The 20,801-nt window shown below is 58.1% G+C and overlaps 1 protein-coding gene and 1 pseudogene across 31 annotated transcripts in view; one reads left to right on the plus strand and one right to left on the minus strand.

Moving 5' to 3' along the window:
• Positions 1-20,801, minus strand: part of LOC307116212 (saoe class I histocompatibility antigen, A alpha chain-like) — a 59,437-nt gene that overhangs the window by 33,544 nt on the left and 5,092 nt on the right. For 27 of the 30 annotated variants that reach the window (XR_013815180.1, XR_013815181.1, XR_013815182.1 and 24 more), the window contains one exon: positions 20,334-20,609. Coding sequence is in view for 16 of the 30 variants with exons in the window: in XM_079799931.1 (XP_079656057.1) it covers positions 20,334-20,609 (276 nt within the window). In the remaining 14 variants the exon portion in view is untranslated. Of the gene's footprint in view, positions 1-10,130; positions 10,358-10,590; positions 10,696-10,816; positions 11,093-11,679; positions 11,956-12,200; positions 12,486-12,600; positions 12,727-13,609; positions 13,741-15,216; positions 15,338-19,138; positions 19,323-19,467; positions 19,516-19,644; positions 19,678-20,106; positions 20,212-20,333; positions 20,610-20,801 lie in introns of those variants that run through there. The other 3 variants (XM_079799942.1, XM_079799935.1, XM_079799930.1) reach the window with 3 other exon arrangements.
• On the plus strand, positions 538-3,662 carry LOC307092440 (ORM1-like protein 1; annotated as a pseudogene). Its single transcript has 3 exons — positions 538-561; positions 1,902-1,956; positions 2,877-3,662. The product of its transcript is annotated as an ORM1-like protein 1 (transcript).

The following is a 20,801-nucleotide window of genomic DNA, read 5'->3' on the forward strand; positions in this document are numbered from 1 at the left end:
CCCCCTCTGGGCAGGCCCTGCACACACAGAGGCGCCCGGGCTGGTGGGAGCGGGTGTGGGCGAGGCGGGCCCCTCCAGGCGGCCGGCACGCTGGGCCTGCGGCTGTGTTGGCACCGGAGGCGGGAAGGGCTGGGGCTCCTGCCCCAAGCGGCTCTCAGCCCCGTCCCTGCCCGGCCGCTGGGCCCCGGGCCGCTGGCGCACCTGCCCGGCCTGCACCCTCGGTTCCAGGGCGCCCAGCCCCTCCGCTCCCTATTTGGCACTGAGTGACCCACGGAGGCCCCTCCCTGGCCCGGCCCGGCCAGCGCCCGGGACCCGCCAAGCCATCAGCGCTCCAGCCCAGGAGGCGCGGGCCCTGCAGGCGGGGAGGCAGCTGAAAGGGACAAAGTACTTCCTCCAAAAGGAGACAAAGGAACAGGAGGCGGCGGGCACAGGCCCTGGGCAGCGGCCGCAGCAGGAGCTGGGCCAGGAGGCGGCGGGTGGGGGCGGGGTGCTGGCTGGGAGCTCAGGGGGCCTGGGCGGGGCACCGCCCGCGGGGTTATGGCACGAGTGGGGGTCTTCCCGGTGAGCCGGCCACAGCCGGGAGGGGCCGAGGCGGGGCGGGGTGAGCGGGAGGCAGGGACACGGGCACCTGTCACAGGGCGATGGGCCCCGCGCCCCCCACGGGTTCCCCTGCGAATAGGGGCGCCCCGGGGCCAGGGCCTTGGGGACCCACCGGCACCCCAGGTTGAGGTCACAACCAGCCAGCGGGTCCCTGTGCGCCCCGGGGCGGCTGCCTCCTGTGCCCAGGCCCGGCCCGCAGGGGGCGCTGCCGGCTCTGCCTCCGTCTCCGCTGCTGCCGCTGAGCCCGGGGGGTGCGGGCTGTGTCCCCGGTGTATTCTGGGCCCTTCTGCTCCGGGTCCCCCTCCCCGCACTCCCGGGAGGAGGCCCCCCGCATTGGCTGCGAGGCCGAGTCCGGGACCCGCCCCCCAAACGCGGGCAGGACGCGGCCGGGCAGGTCCAGGTGCGGCCTCCCCGCGGAGGGAACTGGGCGCCGCCCCAGGCGGGCCCCTGGGTCCTGGGCTGCAGGGGGCGCAGAGGGGTCCCCGAGTCACCGTCAGGCCCGGAGCCCACAGAGGCGGCCTGAGGATCGGGGTGCCTTTCCTGGGGGCCCCCCTGCCACGCGGCTGCCCTCACCCCCACCCCGCAGTCCCGAGGCCCCACGCTCCCCAGCGCCGCCGCCCGCGGGTCCGCAGGGTCCTCAGGGGCCGGGGCGCTGGCGGCTCCGCTGCAGGGGGCCCTCGGCCTTGAGCCCCAGGGGAGGCTGGCGGGGGCGGCGCTCCGGAGCCTCCTCTCCGGCTGCCGGGCGGCCCGGGGCGGGCACCGGGGCTCCGGGCACAGCTCGCTCCCGTCTGGGTGGAGCGTCCCGGACCCCCCTCCCCGCAGGGCTGCGCTCCCGGCTGGGCCTGTGCGGGTTCCCGCAGCGCGTCCCGCTTCCCCGCTGCTTCCCGGGCCAGAGCGGTCCGTCTGCCGCGCCCTCACGTCCAGGCTCCGTCTGTGCACGGCCCGCGGCCCGGGTTCCATCCGTGGCGCCCGCGGCCCAGCCCGGCGTCCCCCTCAAAGGCCTCGCCCTGAGGACGGGTCCCCGGAGGGGCGGACCTCAGACCTCTGACCTGAGCGCAGCAGAGGGGGGGGCGCTGTCGCCCTTTCAGGCCCCAGAGCGGGACCCGCCGCCCAGGAGCCCGGCCTGGTGCTGGGGGGCTCCCCCCTGGGCCCCAACCCGCGGGGGGCCCTCCCAGGAGTGAGGTGCGGGGCCCCCGCGGGGTGGATGCTGCTGCGGGGCCTCAGCTCTGGCCAGCGGGCAGTCAGGGGCTCCTCTTCCCTTTGGGGTTCCGGTCCCCGCACCTGGTTTCCTTCTCCCCCAGGGAGTCTGCGCGGGGGAGGAGGGGGAGCTGGGCCCCGTGGCCATGACCCCCGTGGGTGTGGGGCCTCTGACCCCCTCTCCCCTCTGCCTCCTGCGGCCCCTCGCCCGCGGGGCAGCCTGAGTGTGCGGAGCCCCGTTAGCGGAGGGGGGGCTCCCCCGGAGCTCCTGGGCCCTTAAAGCTGCACCTGAGCCGCCGCCCTGTTGGGAGGCTCCTGTGCGGACGCCCCGCGGGAGGGACGCGGCTCCTGCGCCCGCACCTTTGGGCGCCACCAGGGGGCAGCAAACCGCACGTTCACCCCAAGGCCCCGCCCCCAGGGCCCCGCCTCCGGGCTGTAAAGTGGGGGTTGTTTGTTTTCTCTGTAATGTGGGTGTTTGTCCCCACAACTGAAATGCCCTCCTCCTGGGTGTGCGCATCCGGGGACGGACTCCACACGCACCCATTTCGCAGAATCCCCCGCGCTCCGGGCTGTGAGGGAGGCCCTGGCCTCTCCCTCTGTCCTCAGGACAGTTGTGAGTGCGGCTGCTTTTCCACTGAAAACTGTGCTCAGGGGGGCGGGCCGCTGGGGTTTGGCTACGCGGACACGAGACGCCGAGGAGCTGGTCCTTGTCCACGCCGGCTGCTGCGCGTGTGGCGGAGGTCTTGGACCCAAGCAAACATCATGGCTAAAACACCTGGGAACTAGCATCAGCTCATCCTTTGTGTTCCTCTTGAACGCAAGAGGGAAAGGAAACGCCTACAAAAAGGAGGGAAGGAAGCCGAGTTGACTGGGAGTCACACCGTTCAGAAGGAAGGCCGCTGCCTGGACCTAAGTGCATCACGAGGGAGGGAAACAGCCTTGTCCCTGGACCGGGCACCTTTCCCTCCGGCTTGTTCCTCCCACGCTCCCTCCTCGGGAGTGATGATTTGAACTGTAACGCCCTTTATGGGTACAGCATGACGTCAGAAGGAACCTGCTACGACATGACATCAGATAAGAGTCTGGGGCAAACAAGAACGTTGGCGTTGCCCACAGCGAGGTGAATCCCAACACCCGGGTCATGAACAGCCGCGGGAAATGGCTGACATACGCACTGGGCGTCGGCTTGCTTCATATCGTCTTACTCAGCATTCCCTTCTTCAGTGTTCCTGTGGCGTGGACCTTAACGAATGTTATACATAACCTGGGGATGTATGTGTTTCTGCATGCCGTGAAAGGAACACCTTTTGAAACTCCGGACCAGGGGAAGGCAAGGCTGCTAACTCACTGGGAACAACTGGACTATGGAGTCCAGTTCACATCTTCACGGAAGTTTTTCACCATTTCTCCAATAATTCTATATTTTCTGGCAAGTTTCTATACGAAGTAGCTCCAACTCACTTCATGCTGAACACAGCTTCTCTCCTGAGTGTGCCAATTCCCAAGGTGCCACAGCTACATGGAGTTCGGATTTTTGGAATTAACAAGTATCGAAAAGCTTTGAAACGGAAGAAAAGCTTTTACAGCTACTGAGTTGCTGTAAGGAAGGAGTGGTTGGTAAACTCACTGCTTCCATGATAGTGTGAAATGAGGCATTTACACGGAGAGCCTGGCGCTGGTTCTTCATGTGCTGTTTGGAAGTGCAGATTCTTACTGGAGGATGCCTGTGTTCAATGCATCTGGTACCTTTCTCAAGAGAGGCTTTAGAGGTAGGGTGGGCAGGCCCAGCCTTTAAGTTAAATGGCTATAAAATGAGGGTGTAGTAGATAAATCCAAGGAAATAAGATTTATAAGAAACTAAGCCAGCTTAGTTTATAATGAACGGGCATTATGTTAGGAGAAGAAACTTTCCCATCATTCCGCCATGGTCAGTTTAAGCCAACTTACACGTAAACCAAAACCATCTCTTCCCAAGCCTGATGTAGATGGTTGTTTTTTGCCATATATGTTCCTCTTGTGCTGTGTAAGAGGACATATGCCCTCTTGCTTTACATAAGCCAATTCCTACCTTGTGAGTGGACTTTTTTTTCTTCTCATTTTGCTGGCTCAACATTGTGTGTTGATGGATGAGATCGTTGTCACATTAACTTACTGAGTCCAGGAAGGTCCACGTTCACGACTGACTGGTGATAGAAGGTGTTAGGCATCTTACAGACAGCCTCTGAGTCAGCCTTCCAGTTGTGAGACAAAATGGGGTTTGCTGCCTCTGCAGACCCAAGGCTGCTAAACCAATTACAAAAATAATTTATTTCCCAGTTAAAGGATATTCTAACTTAAAAGTCTCTGCTGATGTGATTGAGCAATCTCATTATTTAAGTCTGCCATTCTTTAGAGAATGAAATATTTGGACTTTCAGTACATGAGTCTTCATGTAGATAACCCAATAGGGTAACTATTTCCAAAGCAGCAGCCATATTGAATTCTTGTGACTTAGAGAAGCTTCCGATAGTTGCTGACATTATTTGCAAAAAGTAACTCTGTACAACTTTGAGAAGTAAATATTTCCAAAAAACAAAGTTCTGATATGGGATGAAACTGAAAACCCCAGGAACATTTGTAAACAAATGGAATGAAAAGTTATAGACCAACTTAAAATCAGTTTGTTTCAATAAACTGACTTGGGGGATAATATAATTGTTTTATATTTCAAAAGTATTGACTTTAGAAATCAGTTGTATGATAATGCCTTTGTATGTTTGTCTTTTCCTGTGTATTTTTTCCCATATATTTCAAGTACTTCAATAAAAATTTTCTTTGGTGTAGAAAAAAAGAAGAGAAAACTGTGCTCAGCCTGATGCACCCCCTCTCTCAGAAAGAGGGGTGCCCCCAGGAGCCAGAGCTGACGGCCTTGCTGAGGGTCCAGGGGCCGGTTCCCACGGGGACGGGCAGAGGGGGAGGGGGGGCAGGGGTGTCTCCAGCTGCGTCTCCCCAACAGGCCTCCGGCTGGGAGGCTGGAGCGAGGGCAGCGCCCAGGCGCGTGGGGACCTGCTGAGGAGGTGACTCTGTGTGAGAGACACCCCCTCCCCATGGGGGGTCCTGCTCTCAGTCACTGATCGCGGCTCTGGGCCTCGGATCGCATCGCGCAGGCCCGTCCCCTGCGCGTCCGTGGAGAAGGCACCGCGCACGCAGCTTCCCGCACCCCCGCCTCTGGGGACACGGCGCCCGGGAGGCGAGGAGGCCCCGCGGGGCGCAGGGCGACCCAGGAAGCCTTCCCGGAGGGGGCGGGAGGGCCCAGCCCAGGACTCACCCACAGAGCTGCTGGGAGACGCAGCCTCCTTTGCGGGTCCCCGGCCGCCCAACCGTCCCTCCTGGGACCCGCCAGTCCCTCCCCCCCGCGGCCGGGACACGGCCCGCAGTTCCTCCTCGGCTCCTCTTCTATGGCCCGCGGCTCCTGCCCCTCGGCCCAGCGCACAGATGCCAGGGCGGCCCCTGGCAGCGAGGAGCCTGAGTCGGGCTCTGAGTGGGGGTCGAGTTCTGGGCGGGGCTGAGGGGACGGCAGGGGCTCCCGGGGTGTCGGTAGCGGCGGGGACCCCGGTTCCTCTGCCCTTCCTGGGCCCCAGGCCGCAGCACTCACAAGGCAGCCCTGCCACCCGTCCCCAGCGTCTGCGGTGGACCGTCCTCGGGTTGACAGCGGTTGGAGGATCGACGTGCTCTTTCCTGTGTTTTTTGGCGCTAAAGGTGTGATCACATCCCAACATGCAAGTAAGTGATACGCACATGAGATAATACACACACACACATACACACGCACATACACACACACGCACACACAAACATATATATATATATATATATATATATATATATATATATATAGAGAGAGAGAGAGAGAGAGAGAGAGAGAGAGAGAGAGAGAGAGAGAGAGAGAGGGTAATTCTCACTGGAGGATATTTTCCCAGTGATTTTTCTCTCTTTTAGAGAGAGCACAAGGGAGGGAGGAGGAGAGGCAGAGAGGGAGGCAGCACCCATGTGTGAGACACACACCCATTGGTTGCCTCGCACTCGGGGAGGAGTCTGCAACCCAGGCACTTGGGTCCTGCATGTCCCACTGTGCGCACCAGGAGAGCGGGGTTTTCATTTGTTTCTTGGCTTTAAAGATGTTTAGAGGGAGAGAAAGGGAGAAGGAGAGGGAAATAGAAACATGGATGGGCTGCCCCCTGCAGGCCCCCTATTGAGGATGGAGTCAGACACCAGGGCGTGTGCCCTCATAGGGAATGGAACCTGGGCCTCCTGGTGCGTGGGCCACCCTCACTCATGAGCCACAGCGGCCAGGCTGGAGAGAGGGTGTTCTGTCTGTCTTCATTACGTAAGCAGCAGGCCGACAGGAAGCCTGGAGCACAGGCCTCACTACATGTTAGTGTTGGATGGATGGATGGATGGATGGATGAATGGATGGATGGATGGATGGATGGATGGCTGGATGGATGGATGCTTGGACCAGGTTCCTTACAGCTGACCTGAGACAGGAAGGAAGGTTGACTCTGTGCATGGAGAGTCCGGGACGTCTCCGAAGGGAGCCACTTTACCCCTAATCAAATCTCCCCCAGCCGCTGCGGGATTATTGGTGATTAGGCAATTGTCCAGATGGTCCCACCAGCAGCTGAACGACGGGCAGGAACAGGGGCCTGTGCTCCCTGTGGACGGTCTGAGCTCCGAGTCACAGCTGTTCTCTGGGGTGAACGGAAACCCACGGCTGCGTCACAGTCCTCCCTCCATTCATTGTACAGTCACACCTCATCCCCCCTCCATTCATTGTACAGTCACACCCCATTCCCCCCTCCATTCATTGTACAATCACACCTCATCCCCCCTCCATTCATTGTACAGTCACACCCCATTCCCCCCTCCATTCATTGTACAATCACACCTCATCCCCCCTCCATTCATTATACAGTCACACCCCATTCCCCCCTCCATTCATTGTACAATCACACCTCATCCCCCCTCCATTCATTGTACAGTCACACCCCATTCCCCCTCCATTCATTGTACAGTCACACCCCATTCCCCCCTCCATTCATTGTACAGTCACACCCCATTCCCCCCTCCATTCATTGTACAGTCACACCCCATTCCCCCTCCATTCATTGTACAGTCACACCCCATTCCCCCCTCCATTCATTGTACAGTCACACCCCATTCCCCCCTCCATTCATTGTACAGTCACACCCCATTCCCCCTCCATTCATTGTACAGTCACACCCCATTCCCCCCTCCATTCATTGTACAGTCACACCCCATTCCCCCTCCATTCATTGTACAGTCACACCCCATTCCCCCCTCCATTCATTGTACAGTCACATCCCATTCCCCCCTCCATTCATTGTACAGTCACATCCCATTCCCCCCTCCATTCATTGTACAGTCACACCCCATTCCCCCCCATTCATTGTACAGTCACATCCCATTCCCCCCTCCATTCATTGTACAGTCACACCCCATTCCCCCCCATTCATTGTACAGTCACACCCCATTCCCCCCTCCATTCATTGTACAGTCACATCCCATTCCCCCCTCCATTCATTGTACAGTCACACCCCATTCCCCCCTCCATTCATTGTACAGTCACACCCCATCCCCCCTCCATTCATTGTACAGTCACATCCCATTCCCCCCTCCATTCATTGTACAGTCACACCCCATTCCCCCCTCCATTCATTGTACAGTCACACCCCATTCCCCCCTCCATTCATTGTACAGTCACACCCCATTTCCCCTCCATTCATTGTACAGTCACACCCCATTCCCAAGGGGGCCCCGTCCTCAGGGCTCCCCTGCTCCCCCACTGTCAGGCTGACACCAGGATGGGCGCAGGCTGAGCCTCTCCCCTGGGTCAGGAAGCTGGTCTCTCCCTGATGGAAACGCCAGGGTCCTTCCTACGGGGCCCAGGGATGTTCAGCCTGGAGACTGTCCCCTGTGAGCTGTGCTAACGCTGCTCAGAGTCCTGGGATCCCTAATGTCCACACGGCCCCACAGGAGACCATGATGTGCTTCCTTACTCACCCACAGAGTCCTGGGATCCCTAATGTCCACAGGGCCCCACAGGAGACCATGATGTGCTTCCTTACTCACCCACAGAGTCCTGGGATCCCTAATGTCCACAGGTCCCACAGGAGACCATGATGTGCTTCCTTACTCACACACAGAGTCCTGGGATCCCTAATGTCCACACGACCCCACAGGAGACCATGATGTGCTGCCTTAGCCACCCACAGAGTCCTGGGATCCCTAATGTCCACAGGGCCCCACAGGACACCATGATGTGCTGCCTTAGCCACCCAGAGTCCTGCGCTTTGGTGACTCACTGTATAACCACTAGCTCTCCTCCCCCTCCGCACTCTCTTCCCCTTTCTTCTTGTTCTTCTTCTTCCTCCTCTTCCTCTTCTTCCTCCATTTCTGCTTCTGCTTCTTTTTTTGAGGTTTTACCCTGGAAAGAATTATTCTTGACATACAGACAGGATTCAGGGAAAGTAATAATTAGGACAGACAGAGAGATACCCTCAGAATCTAAAATTGAGAAAGAACAAGAACAAATGGGAAATTGGGTGAAATTAGAAAGATAAATTTTAAATAATAGATGAAAAGATGAAGGATCACATGCGCAGAAAGACCTGGACACATCCTATCTATACAGTGAAATTGCACAGGGTAAGGGTTGGGATCAACAACACTCACAGAACATTCCAGTCCTCACCAGACCCTCTTCAGTTTTATTTGGGCACACACTGCCCCCATCCCGACTCACCCCTACATAGATTGCTAGACCACAGATGAGTTCTGTCAGCTTTTGAGGGAACAGAATATCACAGGAGCCACCTCCCTGCACCTGGTCTCTCTCCACATCATGTCCCCCCCTCATCCCAGTGGCTCTTGTGGTTGTACCGTATTCACTCTCAGGGCCTCAAGCATTCTATCCTATTAACACACCACACTCCTCCTCTACTGCTCATCTGCATTTGTCTTATATGCAGATTTTGCAAACTGTGTAGCTATGAGTAAGTTCTTCATATGTTCTGGCACACATATGTATGAGTGTCTATTGGGGATATAACCAGGAGTGGAATTGCTGGGGCATTGGGTGTAGTGAGTACTGCCAAATGCTGGATATAGTGAGTGCTACCAACCCATTTTCAAACTATTTGAAATAACTTACTCTCCCACTAGGAATATATGAGAGATACCATGAGTCCAAATTCCTGCTAACAATTGAATTTGTCTGACTCTTTCAATTTTGCTCTCCTCGGAGGTGTGTACCAATATCACATTGTGGCAGAAATTCCGTTTCTCCTTTGACTAAGTATGTTGTACAATTTTCATAAATGTGGGGACCATGTAAACATCCTCAATACGAGGATGGACTGGACTCTTGTTCATTAGTGAGTGGGACTCTAGTAAGGTGCCAGCATCCTTAACTATTGGGCAATTTAGCTATTAATGGATCTGTGGGCAGAGACCTGGGGGATGAGAGAAAGTGCCTGGTCTTTGGCCCTGGCACCTGGCACTGAGCTCCTAAACCCTGGGCACCTCCTGAGTGACAAGTGTCTTTGGGAGGCTGATGAGGTGGCTCTTGGTTGAGGGGCCTGGAGAGCATCAGGGTGGGGGCCGGTGCCCAGAAAGACCAAGCTGATCAGAGGGTTGGAACCTTCAGGCCCTAGAAGGAGGCAGAGCAGGAGGAGCCTGAACACCCATCTCTCCTCACCAGAGAGTCCTGTGTGCAGGGATCCTGGGCCTGCGGGGCACTGACGGGTAACAGGTACCCTATTGCTGTCAGATGGGGACGCCCAGAGAATGAGACCACAACTCACACATGAAAACAGTAACAGGCATAATGTCTACAAAAGCAAAGAAACACGAACACCCAGAAGATGGGTGCTGGGCCCATCCTGGCCTGAGCCCAGGCTGACCTGCCCCAGGAAGCTCGCTGTCCAGGGTCCTGGAGAGGCGCTGCATTAGGACACGGGACAAGGCCTGGGGGATGGGAGTCCCTGTGACCACAGGTCCTGGTGGGACAGGGTTCCCCTGAGGGACGAGGTCAGAGGAGCAGAGAGGTGACCCAGCTGAGGAGTGACCACGTCAAAGCCCAGGATGCACTGAGCAACCCCCTGGGCAAAGGCCCCGAACACGCTCAGTCTTCCAAACTTCCCCTGTCCACACCTGGGACAGCTCAGCACAGCAAACACATGAGCTCTGGAAAGTTCTTGGTTTTTATATTTATTGCCCTGAAATGGAGGATCTTCTCTGTTAATTTACCCACCAACCCTTCATGGCAAGAAATGAACAAAGTCACCCCCAGAACCTCATTTCAATGTGGAAGGAACAGTTTGCAGCTCAGAGCATGAGGAAGTAAAGACAGCGATAGTGAGGACCCAGCCCGCCTCTGCGGGACCAGAAAGTGTGGGGAGCAGGGCGGGGCCAGCCCCCCATCAGAGGTCCCTGAGTCAGGAAGTGGGAGCGTGGACACACCTTCCATCACTCAGTCCCCACAGGGCAGCTCCTCACGCTGTGGAGGACAATCATCATGAGCAGATCCAGGGCAGTGGCTGTCGAACCCCACGAACTGACATTCTCAAACCCACTTCATGCTCACAGTGTTCCACACTCCCCCCCACCCAGGCCTCCCTCTGCCCACCCCTCCCCACGGCAGGTCTCCCCTTTAGAAGCCGAGAGAGACACATCAGAGCCCTGGGCGCTGTCACTGCCTAGAGTGCACACTCAGACCCCACCCCTGCCCACCTGAGCGCCTCCTCCCCCACATCACAGCTCCAGCCACAGCTCCCAGCAGAACCAGGCCCCCAGCGATGCCCATGATGATGAAGATGAAGGTTTGAGGAGGCGGCTCTGGGGGGAGAAGGGAGGAAAGGGTGAGGGCCCTGACCCCAGGCTTCAGCCCCGACCCCACTGAGGTCCCCAGGGCCCCTGCTGCCCTGAGAAGAGGCTCTGTGCCCACGGCCCTCCTCACCCCATCTCAGGGTCAGGGGCTCGGGCAGCCCCTCGTGCTGCACATGGCATGTGTATCTCTGCTCCTCTCCAGGGGGCACCCCCACGGCCGCCCACTTCTGGTAGGTCCCGTCCCCCGCAGGCCTGGTCTCCACCAGCTCCATGTCCTGGGTCTGGTCCTCCCCGTCACGCTGCCAGGTCAGGCTGATGTCCGCAGGGTAGAAGCCCAGTGCCCAGCACCTCAGGGTGACCTCATGGTCAGAGACGGGGTGGTGGGTCACGTGTGCATTTGGAGGATCTGCGGGGAGAAAATGCAGGAACTTTTCATCTGCCATGGGACACTCCAGCAGCGCCCATGTGACCATCCTGAGAGTGGTCAGACACCTGGGTGGGGGAGGGAGCACACAGCACACACACCAGCCTGGACAGAGGCACCTGGAAGGACCTCCTAGTCTTTAGAAAGTTCTAGAATCAGAGAGACACAGCCCAGGGCAGGAGGCAGGTCTCTGAGGGGAGAAAAGGGATTTGTGGTCGTGACCTGGGTGGAGGCCACGTGACTCAGAAAAGCTGGGGTCAGGTCTCAGACACAGGGGGTTTGGGGCAGCGCACAAGGCCTGAGAAAGAAGGTCCCCGTGGGTCCCAGAGCCCCTGCAAGGCCCACACGAACCGCTGACGGGTCACCTGAGGGGGTCTCCCTGCACCCCAGGAGAGCCTGCACCCCTACCTGTCCCAAAGAGGAGGGGGGTCCCTCTGGAACCTGACCTGGACACCCAGGGGACTCCCTCTCTGACCCCAAGGAGGGGTGTCTGACACTGACCCCCTGTCCTGTCTCCTTGTAGGAGCCCCAGCCCCGGGCAGAGGAGGCGGCCCCAGGGCCCCTGGTACCTGCACGCAGCAGGGTCTCCTTCCCTTTGTCCAGGTGAATGCGGAGCCACTTCACGCAGGTGTCCTCCACGTAACTCCTTCTACGCTCTGCCTCACCGATCTTTTCAAATTCCCTCTTTGTGATCTGAGCCACAGTGTCGGCCGCGGTCCAGGAGGTCAGGTCCTCGTTCAGGGCGAGGTAGTTGGTGCCATCGTAGGCGAATTGCCAGTACCCGCGGAGGAGACGCCCCTCTGATCCAATGTCACAGCCAGACATCCTCTGGAGGGTGTGAGACCCTGATCCTGCCCCAGGTTAGTCCACCCCAAGGTCAGCCCTGCCCCGAGGTCAGCCGCCCTGCCCGCCCCACGGGGACTGAATCTAAAACTGAAAGTGAAATCGGGTCACAGTCCCCGCGAGCTCCTCCCGGGTGGGAGCAGGGCGGGTCCCGCCCCCTCCGGGTGACGCTTGGACCCGGACCCTCGGGGCAACCCCAGCCCGTCCATGGGGAGGGGGGTCGTGACAGGCCCAGCACGTGGCTCACCGTCCTCGCTCTGGTTGTAGTAGCCGCGCAGGGTCTGCAGTTTCACTCGGAAATCCTGTGTTTCTCTCCTGGCCCTCAGCGTGTGCCGGTCCCAATACCCCGGATTCACCTGCTCCAACCACGGCTGCTGCATCCACGGCGCCCGCGGCTCCATCCTCAGAGTCGCCGCATCGCTGTCGAACCCCACGAACTGCCTGTCGTCCACGTAGCCAACTTCAATGAAGCGGGGCTCCCCGCGGCCAGGCCGGGAAAAGGCGGTGTAGAAATACCTCAGGGAGTGGGGGCCTGGGGGGCGAACGGGGGGCAGGGCCGGGGCTGGACACGCGCCTTCCCGGGCCGCGCCCCCGCCGGGTCCCCTCGCTCCTCCCCGCACAGCCGCCCCCTCGGACCCCGCACTCACCGGCCCGGCTGGGAGTCAGGACCAGCGTCCCCGAGAGCAGCAGGAGGAGGGTGGGGGGCCTCAGGACCTGCATCCTCGGCTTCTGGGGACCTTCTGAGTCCCAGGGGCTCCTGGAGATGGTCTAACCTGGAAGCAGACGGCCAATGGGAGTGAGCAGTGAGGCTGCGTCATGCGTATCCGGGAAGGAGGACTTAGCAGGGATGTGAGATGGAGAGGGAACCCCTGGGAAAAGGGGAGCCCCAACCCTGAGCGGCTCTGCTCCAGACTCCTCCCTGGGCTGAGACCTGAGCGCCCGGCCTGGGCCTGGGACCGGGCTGCCCTCCTCCTGCAGGGGGAGCTCTCCGCCCACTTCCCCCTAAAGGAGCATCAGGCTGGGGCTCTGAGCTCCAGTTCCCCCAGAGCAGGGAGGCGGCCATCAAAGCTGTGGCAGCTTCTGTGAGTGAACAGCAAGGGGCCCTCAGGCACAGCCCACAGGGGCCATGGGCGGGCTCAGGGAGTGACGTCAATCAGAGGCCCCGTCTTCAAGCCCCTAGAGACCCCTGACGCCATCACCGAGGACAAGCAGGGAGACTCCAGTTTTTTAAAATCCCAGAGTCACCAAAGCCTTTTCCCTTCAGTAGCAGTGGGTGCAGCTTATGAAACTGCTGTGCAGGCCGCACGGGAGGGGCCAGTGAGCCCCATACCCCTCAGCTCCTGCACCTCCAGATCCGCTCCTCTTCTCACCGCCCCACTCGCTGGCTCAGGACACCGGGACCCCCCCGCATTGAGTTCTCAGGACCCCGTTCCCTCATCTGTGACACGGGATGGTGACAGGACTGTGGGGAGGTCCCAGGGCAGGGGGTGGGAGCTCCCGCCTCTGGACCCCACAGCTCCCACCTGGTGTCGAGGTCCCTCAGGAGTGAGCTCAGTGCCCCTGGGGATGCTGCTTCCCACCCTGCGCCTCTGCCTCCTCCTGGGAGAGAGGAACGGGGACATTCATGCAGAACAGAGGTCAAGGGGGTGCGCCCACCGTGTGCTCTCCATGCTCACTGTGCTCACACGGCTGGGACATGGGAGCTCTCACACAGTGTTCATAGGAGGAGCAGAAGCCACGGTGATGGGAGATGGGACTGGGTTCCATGTTGGATTGTCTGTGGCGACCTGGGATGAGAGGATAAAACATTAAAATGTCAGATGGAAAGGACAGAGCCGGCATGTTGCACCCGTCAAACTATTGGACAAATCGAGATGATCTCTCCAGCAATTTCTCTCTCCCTTTGCTGCCTCATGTGCACAGAGCAACTCTCACTCCCACCACAGAGAGCGCACAGAGAGGAAAGAGCCCCACCTCCCAGGGAGACGGAGACACTGCAGCCCAAGCAGGATTCCAGGAGGAAACACACAAAGTCCTGATATCACCGGCCAGCGTGGCTCAGTGGTTGGGCATCCCCCCATGCACCAAGGGATGGCCAGTTCCCTTCCCAGTCGGGCTCATGCCTGGGTAGCAGCTCAGTCCCCAGTGGGGTGCGTTATGGAGGCAGCAGATGTTTCTCATCAACGTTTCTATCTCTCTCTCCCTCTGCTTCCCGCTCTCCATACAAATCAATGAAACATCTATTGTTCAGTTGTCTGTATATCATGTTATTGTACCACCGACTAGGATTCTGAGTGAATATGTGTCTGTGAGTCTGTGTGTGTGTGTGTGTGTGTGTGTGTATGTGAAGAAACCTTATTTTATGTCAGAATGTTAAAGTTATCACCCAAATTCTACACACCAATGTCATCCATTTTACAATGGTTTTCACACCCCAGCCTCAGGCTCGGTCAGGTCTGAGAAGAGGAGCAGACCCTCTGCACACGGTGAGCCGCTCAGTGGCCCTGGCCGTCCTACCCTTGGCTCAGATCCCAAAGGGAGCCCCGTGCTGGGTCCTTCATTGTCGGGGACTCTAGGACACAGAGAGGTGTGGGAGCCCAGCATTGGCGGGAACCCCACCCTGGGACACTCCCCAGCACATGCCCCCCCCGCCCCAGCCCAGCAGAGCGAGCAGAAGCAGCTCAGATACAGGTGGGGCAGCCCCTGTCCTGCCCCATGTGAGACCCACCCCAGTTCCATGTCCCCTCCTGGACCACCCTCCTGTCCTGGTCTCTGCCCTGAGGTTGGACGCGAGGAAGACCTCACGGGGCTGGTCTTTGCTCCTGAGCTCTGGGCAGGGATGTGTCATTGAGGATGAGCCGGGGCCCTGAGTCCATAGTTACAGGGACAGGGATCCTGGACCTTCTCCTCCCACAGAGATGCATTATCATGTCACCGGAGGCACAGGTGACACTGTCTGTGGGGAGAGTCTGGGACGTCTCCAAAGAGGAGCGACTTTATCCCCTCACATCTCTACCCGCCCCTGCGGCAATTATTGCTGATTTGGCCTTTAATGTGTCAGATGGAGAGGGAACCCCGGGGAAGGGGAGTTCCCAGCACTCCTGAGGTGGGCCTGAGGGGAGGCACTGAGTAAGCTGGCCACGCCTCCCTGTCCTGACCAGCAGAGGGCGCTCTGACACGGATCCCATTTTGTGGGAAGCCAACCCCATGGATCCCTGCGCCCCAACCCGGTTTGTAGGAAGCCAACCCCAAGCCTGTGATACCCTCTCCCACGTCTGGTCCATCGACCTTCCTTCCTGAAGGCTGTCCTCATGGCCTCACCAGCAGCTGGACGACGGGCAGGAACAGGGGCCTGTGCTCCCTGTGGACGGTCTGAGCCCCGAGTCACAGCTGTTCTCCGGGGTGAACGGAAACCCACGGCTGCGTCACTTCCCCCCTCCATTCATTGTACAGTCACACCCCATTCCCCCCTCCATTCATTGTACAGTCACACCCCATCCCCCCTCCTTTCATTGTACAGTCACACCCCATTCCCCCTCCATTCATTGTACAGTCACACCCCATTCCCCCTCCATTCATTGTACAGTCACACCCCATTCCGCCTCCATTCATTGTACAGTCACACCCCATTCCCCCCTCCATTCACTGTACAGTCACACCCCATTCCCCCCTCCATTCATTGTACAGTCACACCCCATTCCCCCCTCCATTCATTGTACAGTCACACCCCACTCCCCCCTCCATTCATTGTACAGTCACACCCCATTCCCCCCTCCATTCATTGTAGTCACACCCCATTCCCCTTCCATTCATTGTACAGTCACACCCCATTCCCCCCCTCCTCTCATTGTACAATCACACCCCATTCCCCACCTCCACTCATTGTACAGACACACCCCATTCCCCCCTCCATTCATTGTACAGTCACACCCCATTCCCCCCCTCCACTCATTGTACAGTCACACCCCATTCCCCACCTCCACTCATTGTACAGTCACACCCCATTCCCCCCCTCCACTCATTGTACAGTCACACCCCATTCCCCCTCCACTCATTGTACAGTCACACCCCATTCCCCCTCCATTCATTGTACAGTCACACCCCATTCCCCCCTCCATTCATTGTACAGTCACACCCCATTCCCCCCTCCATTCATTGTACAATCACACCCCATTCCCCCTCCATTCATTGTACAGTCACACCCATCCCCCCTCCATTCATTGTACAGTCACACCCCATACCTCCTCCATTCATTGTACAGTCACACCCCATTCCCCCCTCCATTCATTGTACAGTCACACCCCATTCCCCCCTCCATTCATTGTACAGTCACACCCCATTCCCCCCTCCATTCATTGTACAGTCACACCCCATTCCCCCCTCCATTCAATGTACAATCACACCCCATTCCCCCCTCCATTCATTGTACAGTCACACCCCATTCCCCCCTCCATTCATTGTACAGTCACACCCCATTCCCCCCTCCATTCATTATACAGTCACACCCCATTTTCCCCTCCATTCATTGTACAGTCACAGCCCATTCCCCCCTCCATTCATTGTACAGTCACACCCCATTCCCCCCTCCATTCATTGTACAATCACACCCCATTCCCCCCCTCCATTCATTGTACAATCACACCCCATTCCCCCCTCCATTCATTGTACAGTCACACGCCATTCCCCCCTCCATTCATTGTACAGTCACACCCCATTTTCCCCCTCCATTCATTGTACAGTCACACCCCATTCCCACGGGGGCCCCGTCCTCAGGGCTCCCCTGCACCCCCACCGTCAGGCTGACACCAGGATGGGCGCAAGCTGAGCCTCTCCCCTGGGTCAGGAAGCTGGTCTCTCCCTGATGGAACCGCCAGGGTCCTTCCTACGGGGCCCAGGGATGTTCAACCTGGAGCCTGTCCCCTGTGAGCTGTGCTAACGCTGCTCAGAGTCCTGGGATCCCTAATGTCCACAGGGCCCCACAGGAGACCATGATGTGCTTCCTTACTCACACACAGAGTCCTGGGATCCCCAATGTCCACACGGCCCCACAGGAGACCATGATGTGCTGCCTTACTCACCCACAGAGTCCTGGGATCCCTAATGTCCACGCGGCCCCACAGGACACCATGATGTGCTTCCTTAGCCACCCACACAGTCCTGCTCTTTGGTGACTCACTGTATAACCACTAGCTCTCCTCCCCCTCCGCACTCTCTTCCCCTTTCTTCTTGTTCTTCTTCTTCCTCCTCTTCCTCTTCTTCCTCCACTTCTGCTTCTGCTTCTTTTTTTGAGGTTTTACCCTGGAAAGAATTATTCTTGACATACAGACAGGATTCAGGGAAAGTATTAATTAGGACAGACAGAGAGATACCCTCAGAATCTAAAATTGGGAAAGAACAAGAACAAATGGGAAATTGGGTGAAATAACAAAGATAAAAATTTAAAAATATTTTAAAAAATGAAGGATCACATGCCCAGAAAGACGTGGACAAATCCCATGTTTACAGTGGATTTTCACAGGGTGAGGGTGCGATCAACAACACTCACAGAACATTCCAGTCCTCAGCGGACCCTCTTCAGTTTTATTTGCTCATAACCTACCCCAGCCCAGCTCACTAAGATTTTGGTTTCTGCACCACAGGTGAATTCCAACAGCTTTTGAGGGAAGGAATGTCACAGGGGCCTCCTCCCTGCACCTGCTCTCTCTCCACATCATGTCCCACCTCCTCACACTGGCTCTTGTGGTCGTAGGGTATCCACTCTCAGGGCTGCAGGGTTCTGTCCTATGGACACACCACACTCCTCCGCTACTGCTCATGTGCATTTGTCTTATATGCAGATTTTGCAAATTGTGCAGCAATGAACAAATTCTTCACACGTTTTGAGTGTCTTCATATGTATGAGTGTCTATTGGGGATATAACCAGGAGTGCAATTGCTGGGGCATTGGGTGTGGTGAGTACTGCCAAATGCTTTATGTATCGACTGCTGCCAACGCATTTTCAAAGTATTAGAAACGACTTCCTCTCCTACCAGGAATATATGAGAGATACAATGAGTCCAACTTCGTACTAACAATTGACTTTGTCTCACTCTTTCATTTTTGCTCTCCTGGGAGGTGGGCACCAATATCACATTGTGGCTGAACTTGAGTTTCCCCTCTGACTAACTTGTTGGGCAATTTCCATAAATGTGTGGGCCATGTAACCATCCTCAACAGGAGGATGGACTGGACTCTTGTTCATGACTGAGTGGGACTCTAGTAAGGTGCCAGCATCCTTAACTAGTGGGACACTTTGGCAATTAATGGATCTGTGGGCAGAGACCTGTGGGATGAGAGAAAGTGTCTGGTCTTTGCCCCTGGCTCCTGGCACTGAGCTCCTAAACCCTGGGCACCTCCTGAGTGACAAGTGTCTTTGGGAGGCTGATGAGGTGGCTCTTGGCTGAGGGGCCTGCAGAGCTTCAGGGTGGGGGATGGTCCCCAGGAAGACCAAGCTGATCAGAGGGCTGGAACGTTCAGGCCCTAGAAGGAGGCGGAGCAGGAGGAGCCTGAACACCCATCTCTCCACACCACAGGGTCCTGTGTGCAGGGACCCTGGGCCTGCGGGACACTGACGGGTAACATGGACCCTGTTGCTGTCAGATGGGGACACCCAGAGAATGAGACCACAACTCCTACACAAACACAATAACAGGCATTATGTCCACAAGAGCAAAGAAATAAGGAACACCCAGAAGATGGGTGCTGGGCCCATCCTGGCCTGAGCCCAGGCTGACCTGCCCCAGGAAGCTCGCTGTCCAGGGTCCGGGAGAGGCGCTGCATGAGGACCCGGGACAAGGCCTGGGGGATGGGAGTCCCTGTGACCACAGGTCCTGGTGGGACAGGGTTCCCCTGAGGGACAGGTCAGAGGAGCAGAGAGGTGACCCGGCCGAGGAGTGACCACGTCAAAGCCCACGATGCACTCAGCACCCCCTGGGCAAAGGCCACGACCACACTCTGTCCTCATCACTTCTCCTGTCCACACCTGGAACAGCTCAGCACAGCAAACACATGAGCTCTGGAAAGTTCTTGGTGTTTATATGTATTTCCCCTCAAAATTTAGAGTTTTCTCCTTTAATTTTCCCACCAAGCCTTCATGGCAAAAATGAACAAAGTCACCCCCAGAACCACATTTTAATGCGGAAGGAACAGCTTGCAGCTCAGAGCATGAGGAAGTAAAGACAGCGATAGTGAGGGCCCAGCCCGCCTCTGCGGGACCAGAAAGTGTGGGGAGCAGGGAGGGGCCAGCCCCCCATCAGAGGTTCCTGAGTCAGGAAGTGGGAGCGTGGACACATCTTCCATCACTCAGTCCCCACAGGGCAGCTCCTCACGCTGTGGAGGACAATCATCATGAGCAGATCCAGGGCAGTGGCTGGAACTGGTGACATTCTCAAACCCACTTCATGCTCACAGTGTCCCACAGACTCCCCCCCACCCAGGCCTCCCTCTGCCCACCCCTCCCCACGGCAGGTCTCACCTTTAGAAGCCGAGAGAGACACATCAGAGCCCTGGGCGCTGTCACTGCCTGGGGGGGGGGGGGGAGACACACCAGGAAAGGGTCAGGAGATTAAGGAGGAACTATGGGGGGGAGGGGTCACCATGGGCTCCCTTCTGCACTGTCACAGGGACTCAGGGGTCACCCCTCCATACTCACTGGCAGCCTGAGCGTAGCTCCCTCCTTTTCCACCTGCGGGAAGGAAACATCCCGTGAGAGACCAGGGAGGAGGCAGGGCCAGGAGGTCCTAAGGGAAGCCCTAGTCCTGGGCCCAGAGAAGTTTCCAGAACCCTGTGTACAGACCCAGGGCAGGACCAGGAAACCTGAGGGAAGTGCACGTGTGGGGACTGGACCCACCGCCCTCCTGGAGGTCTGTGCTCAGCAGGGACCTGCCCTCTGACCTGGGGCTGCTGGGAACGGTGTCCCCACCACCAGCATCATCAGGTGGTAAGTGGTTCCCTCATTTCCCACGGGCCTCACTACAGAGTAAGTGTGAGCACAGAGCCCCACACTGGCCATCACACGCATGGGGACGGTGTTTCCCGTGAATGAGGCGGGACACACATCTACCTGGGCTTGAACCCCCAGTGGGACAGACACTCAGACCCCAGCCCTGCCCACCTGAGCGCCTCCTCCCCCACATCACAGCTCCAGCCACAGCTCCCAGCAGAACCAGGCCCCCAGCGATGCCCAGGATGATGAAGATGAAGGTCTGAGGAGGCGGCTCTGGGAGGAGAAGGGAAGGGAGGGTGAGGGCCCTGACCCCAGGCCTCAGCCCCGACCCCACTGAGGTCCCCCAGGGCCCCCGCTGCCCTGAGAAGAGGCTCTGTGCCCACGGCCCTCCTCACCCCATCTCAGGGTCAGGGGCTCGGGCAGCCCCTCGTGCTGCACATGGCACGTGTATCTCTGCTCCTCTCCAGGGGGCACCCCCACGGCCGCCCACTTCTGGAAGGTGCCGTCCCCCGCAGGCCTGGTCTCCACCAGCTCCATGTCCTGGGTCTGGTCCTCCCCGTCACGCTGCCAGGTCAGGCTGATGTCCGCAGGGTAGAAGCCCTGCGCCCAGCACCTCAGGGTGACCTCATGGGCAGACACGGGGTGGTGGGTCACGTGTGCCTTTGGAGGGTCTGAGGGGAGGGGAGAAAATGCAGGAACTTTGCATCCGCCATGCGACACTCCAGCAGCGCCCATGTGACCATCCTGAGAGTGGACAGACACCTGGGTGGGGGAGGGAGCACACAGCACACACACCAGCCTGGACAGAGGCACCTGGAAGGACCTCCTAGTCTTTAGAAAGTTCCAGACTCAGAGAGACACAG

This window comes from Cnephaeus nilssonii, assembly GCF_951640355.1.
Source record: "Cnephaeus nilssonii genome assembly, chromosome: 20".
Classification (NCBI taxonomy): domain Eukaryota; kingdom Metazoa; phylum Chordata; class Mammalia; order Chiroptera; family Vespertilionidae; genus Cnephaeus; species Cnephaeus nilssonii.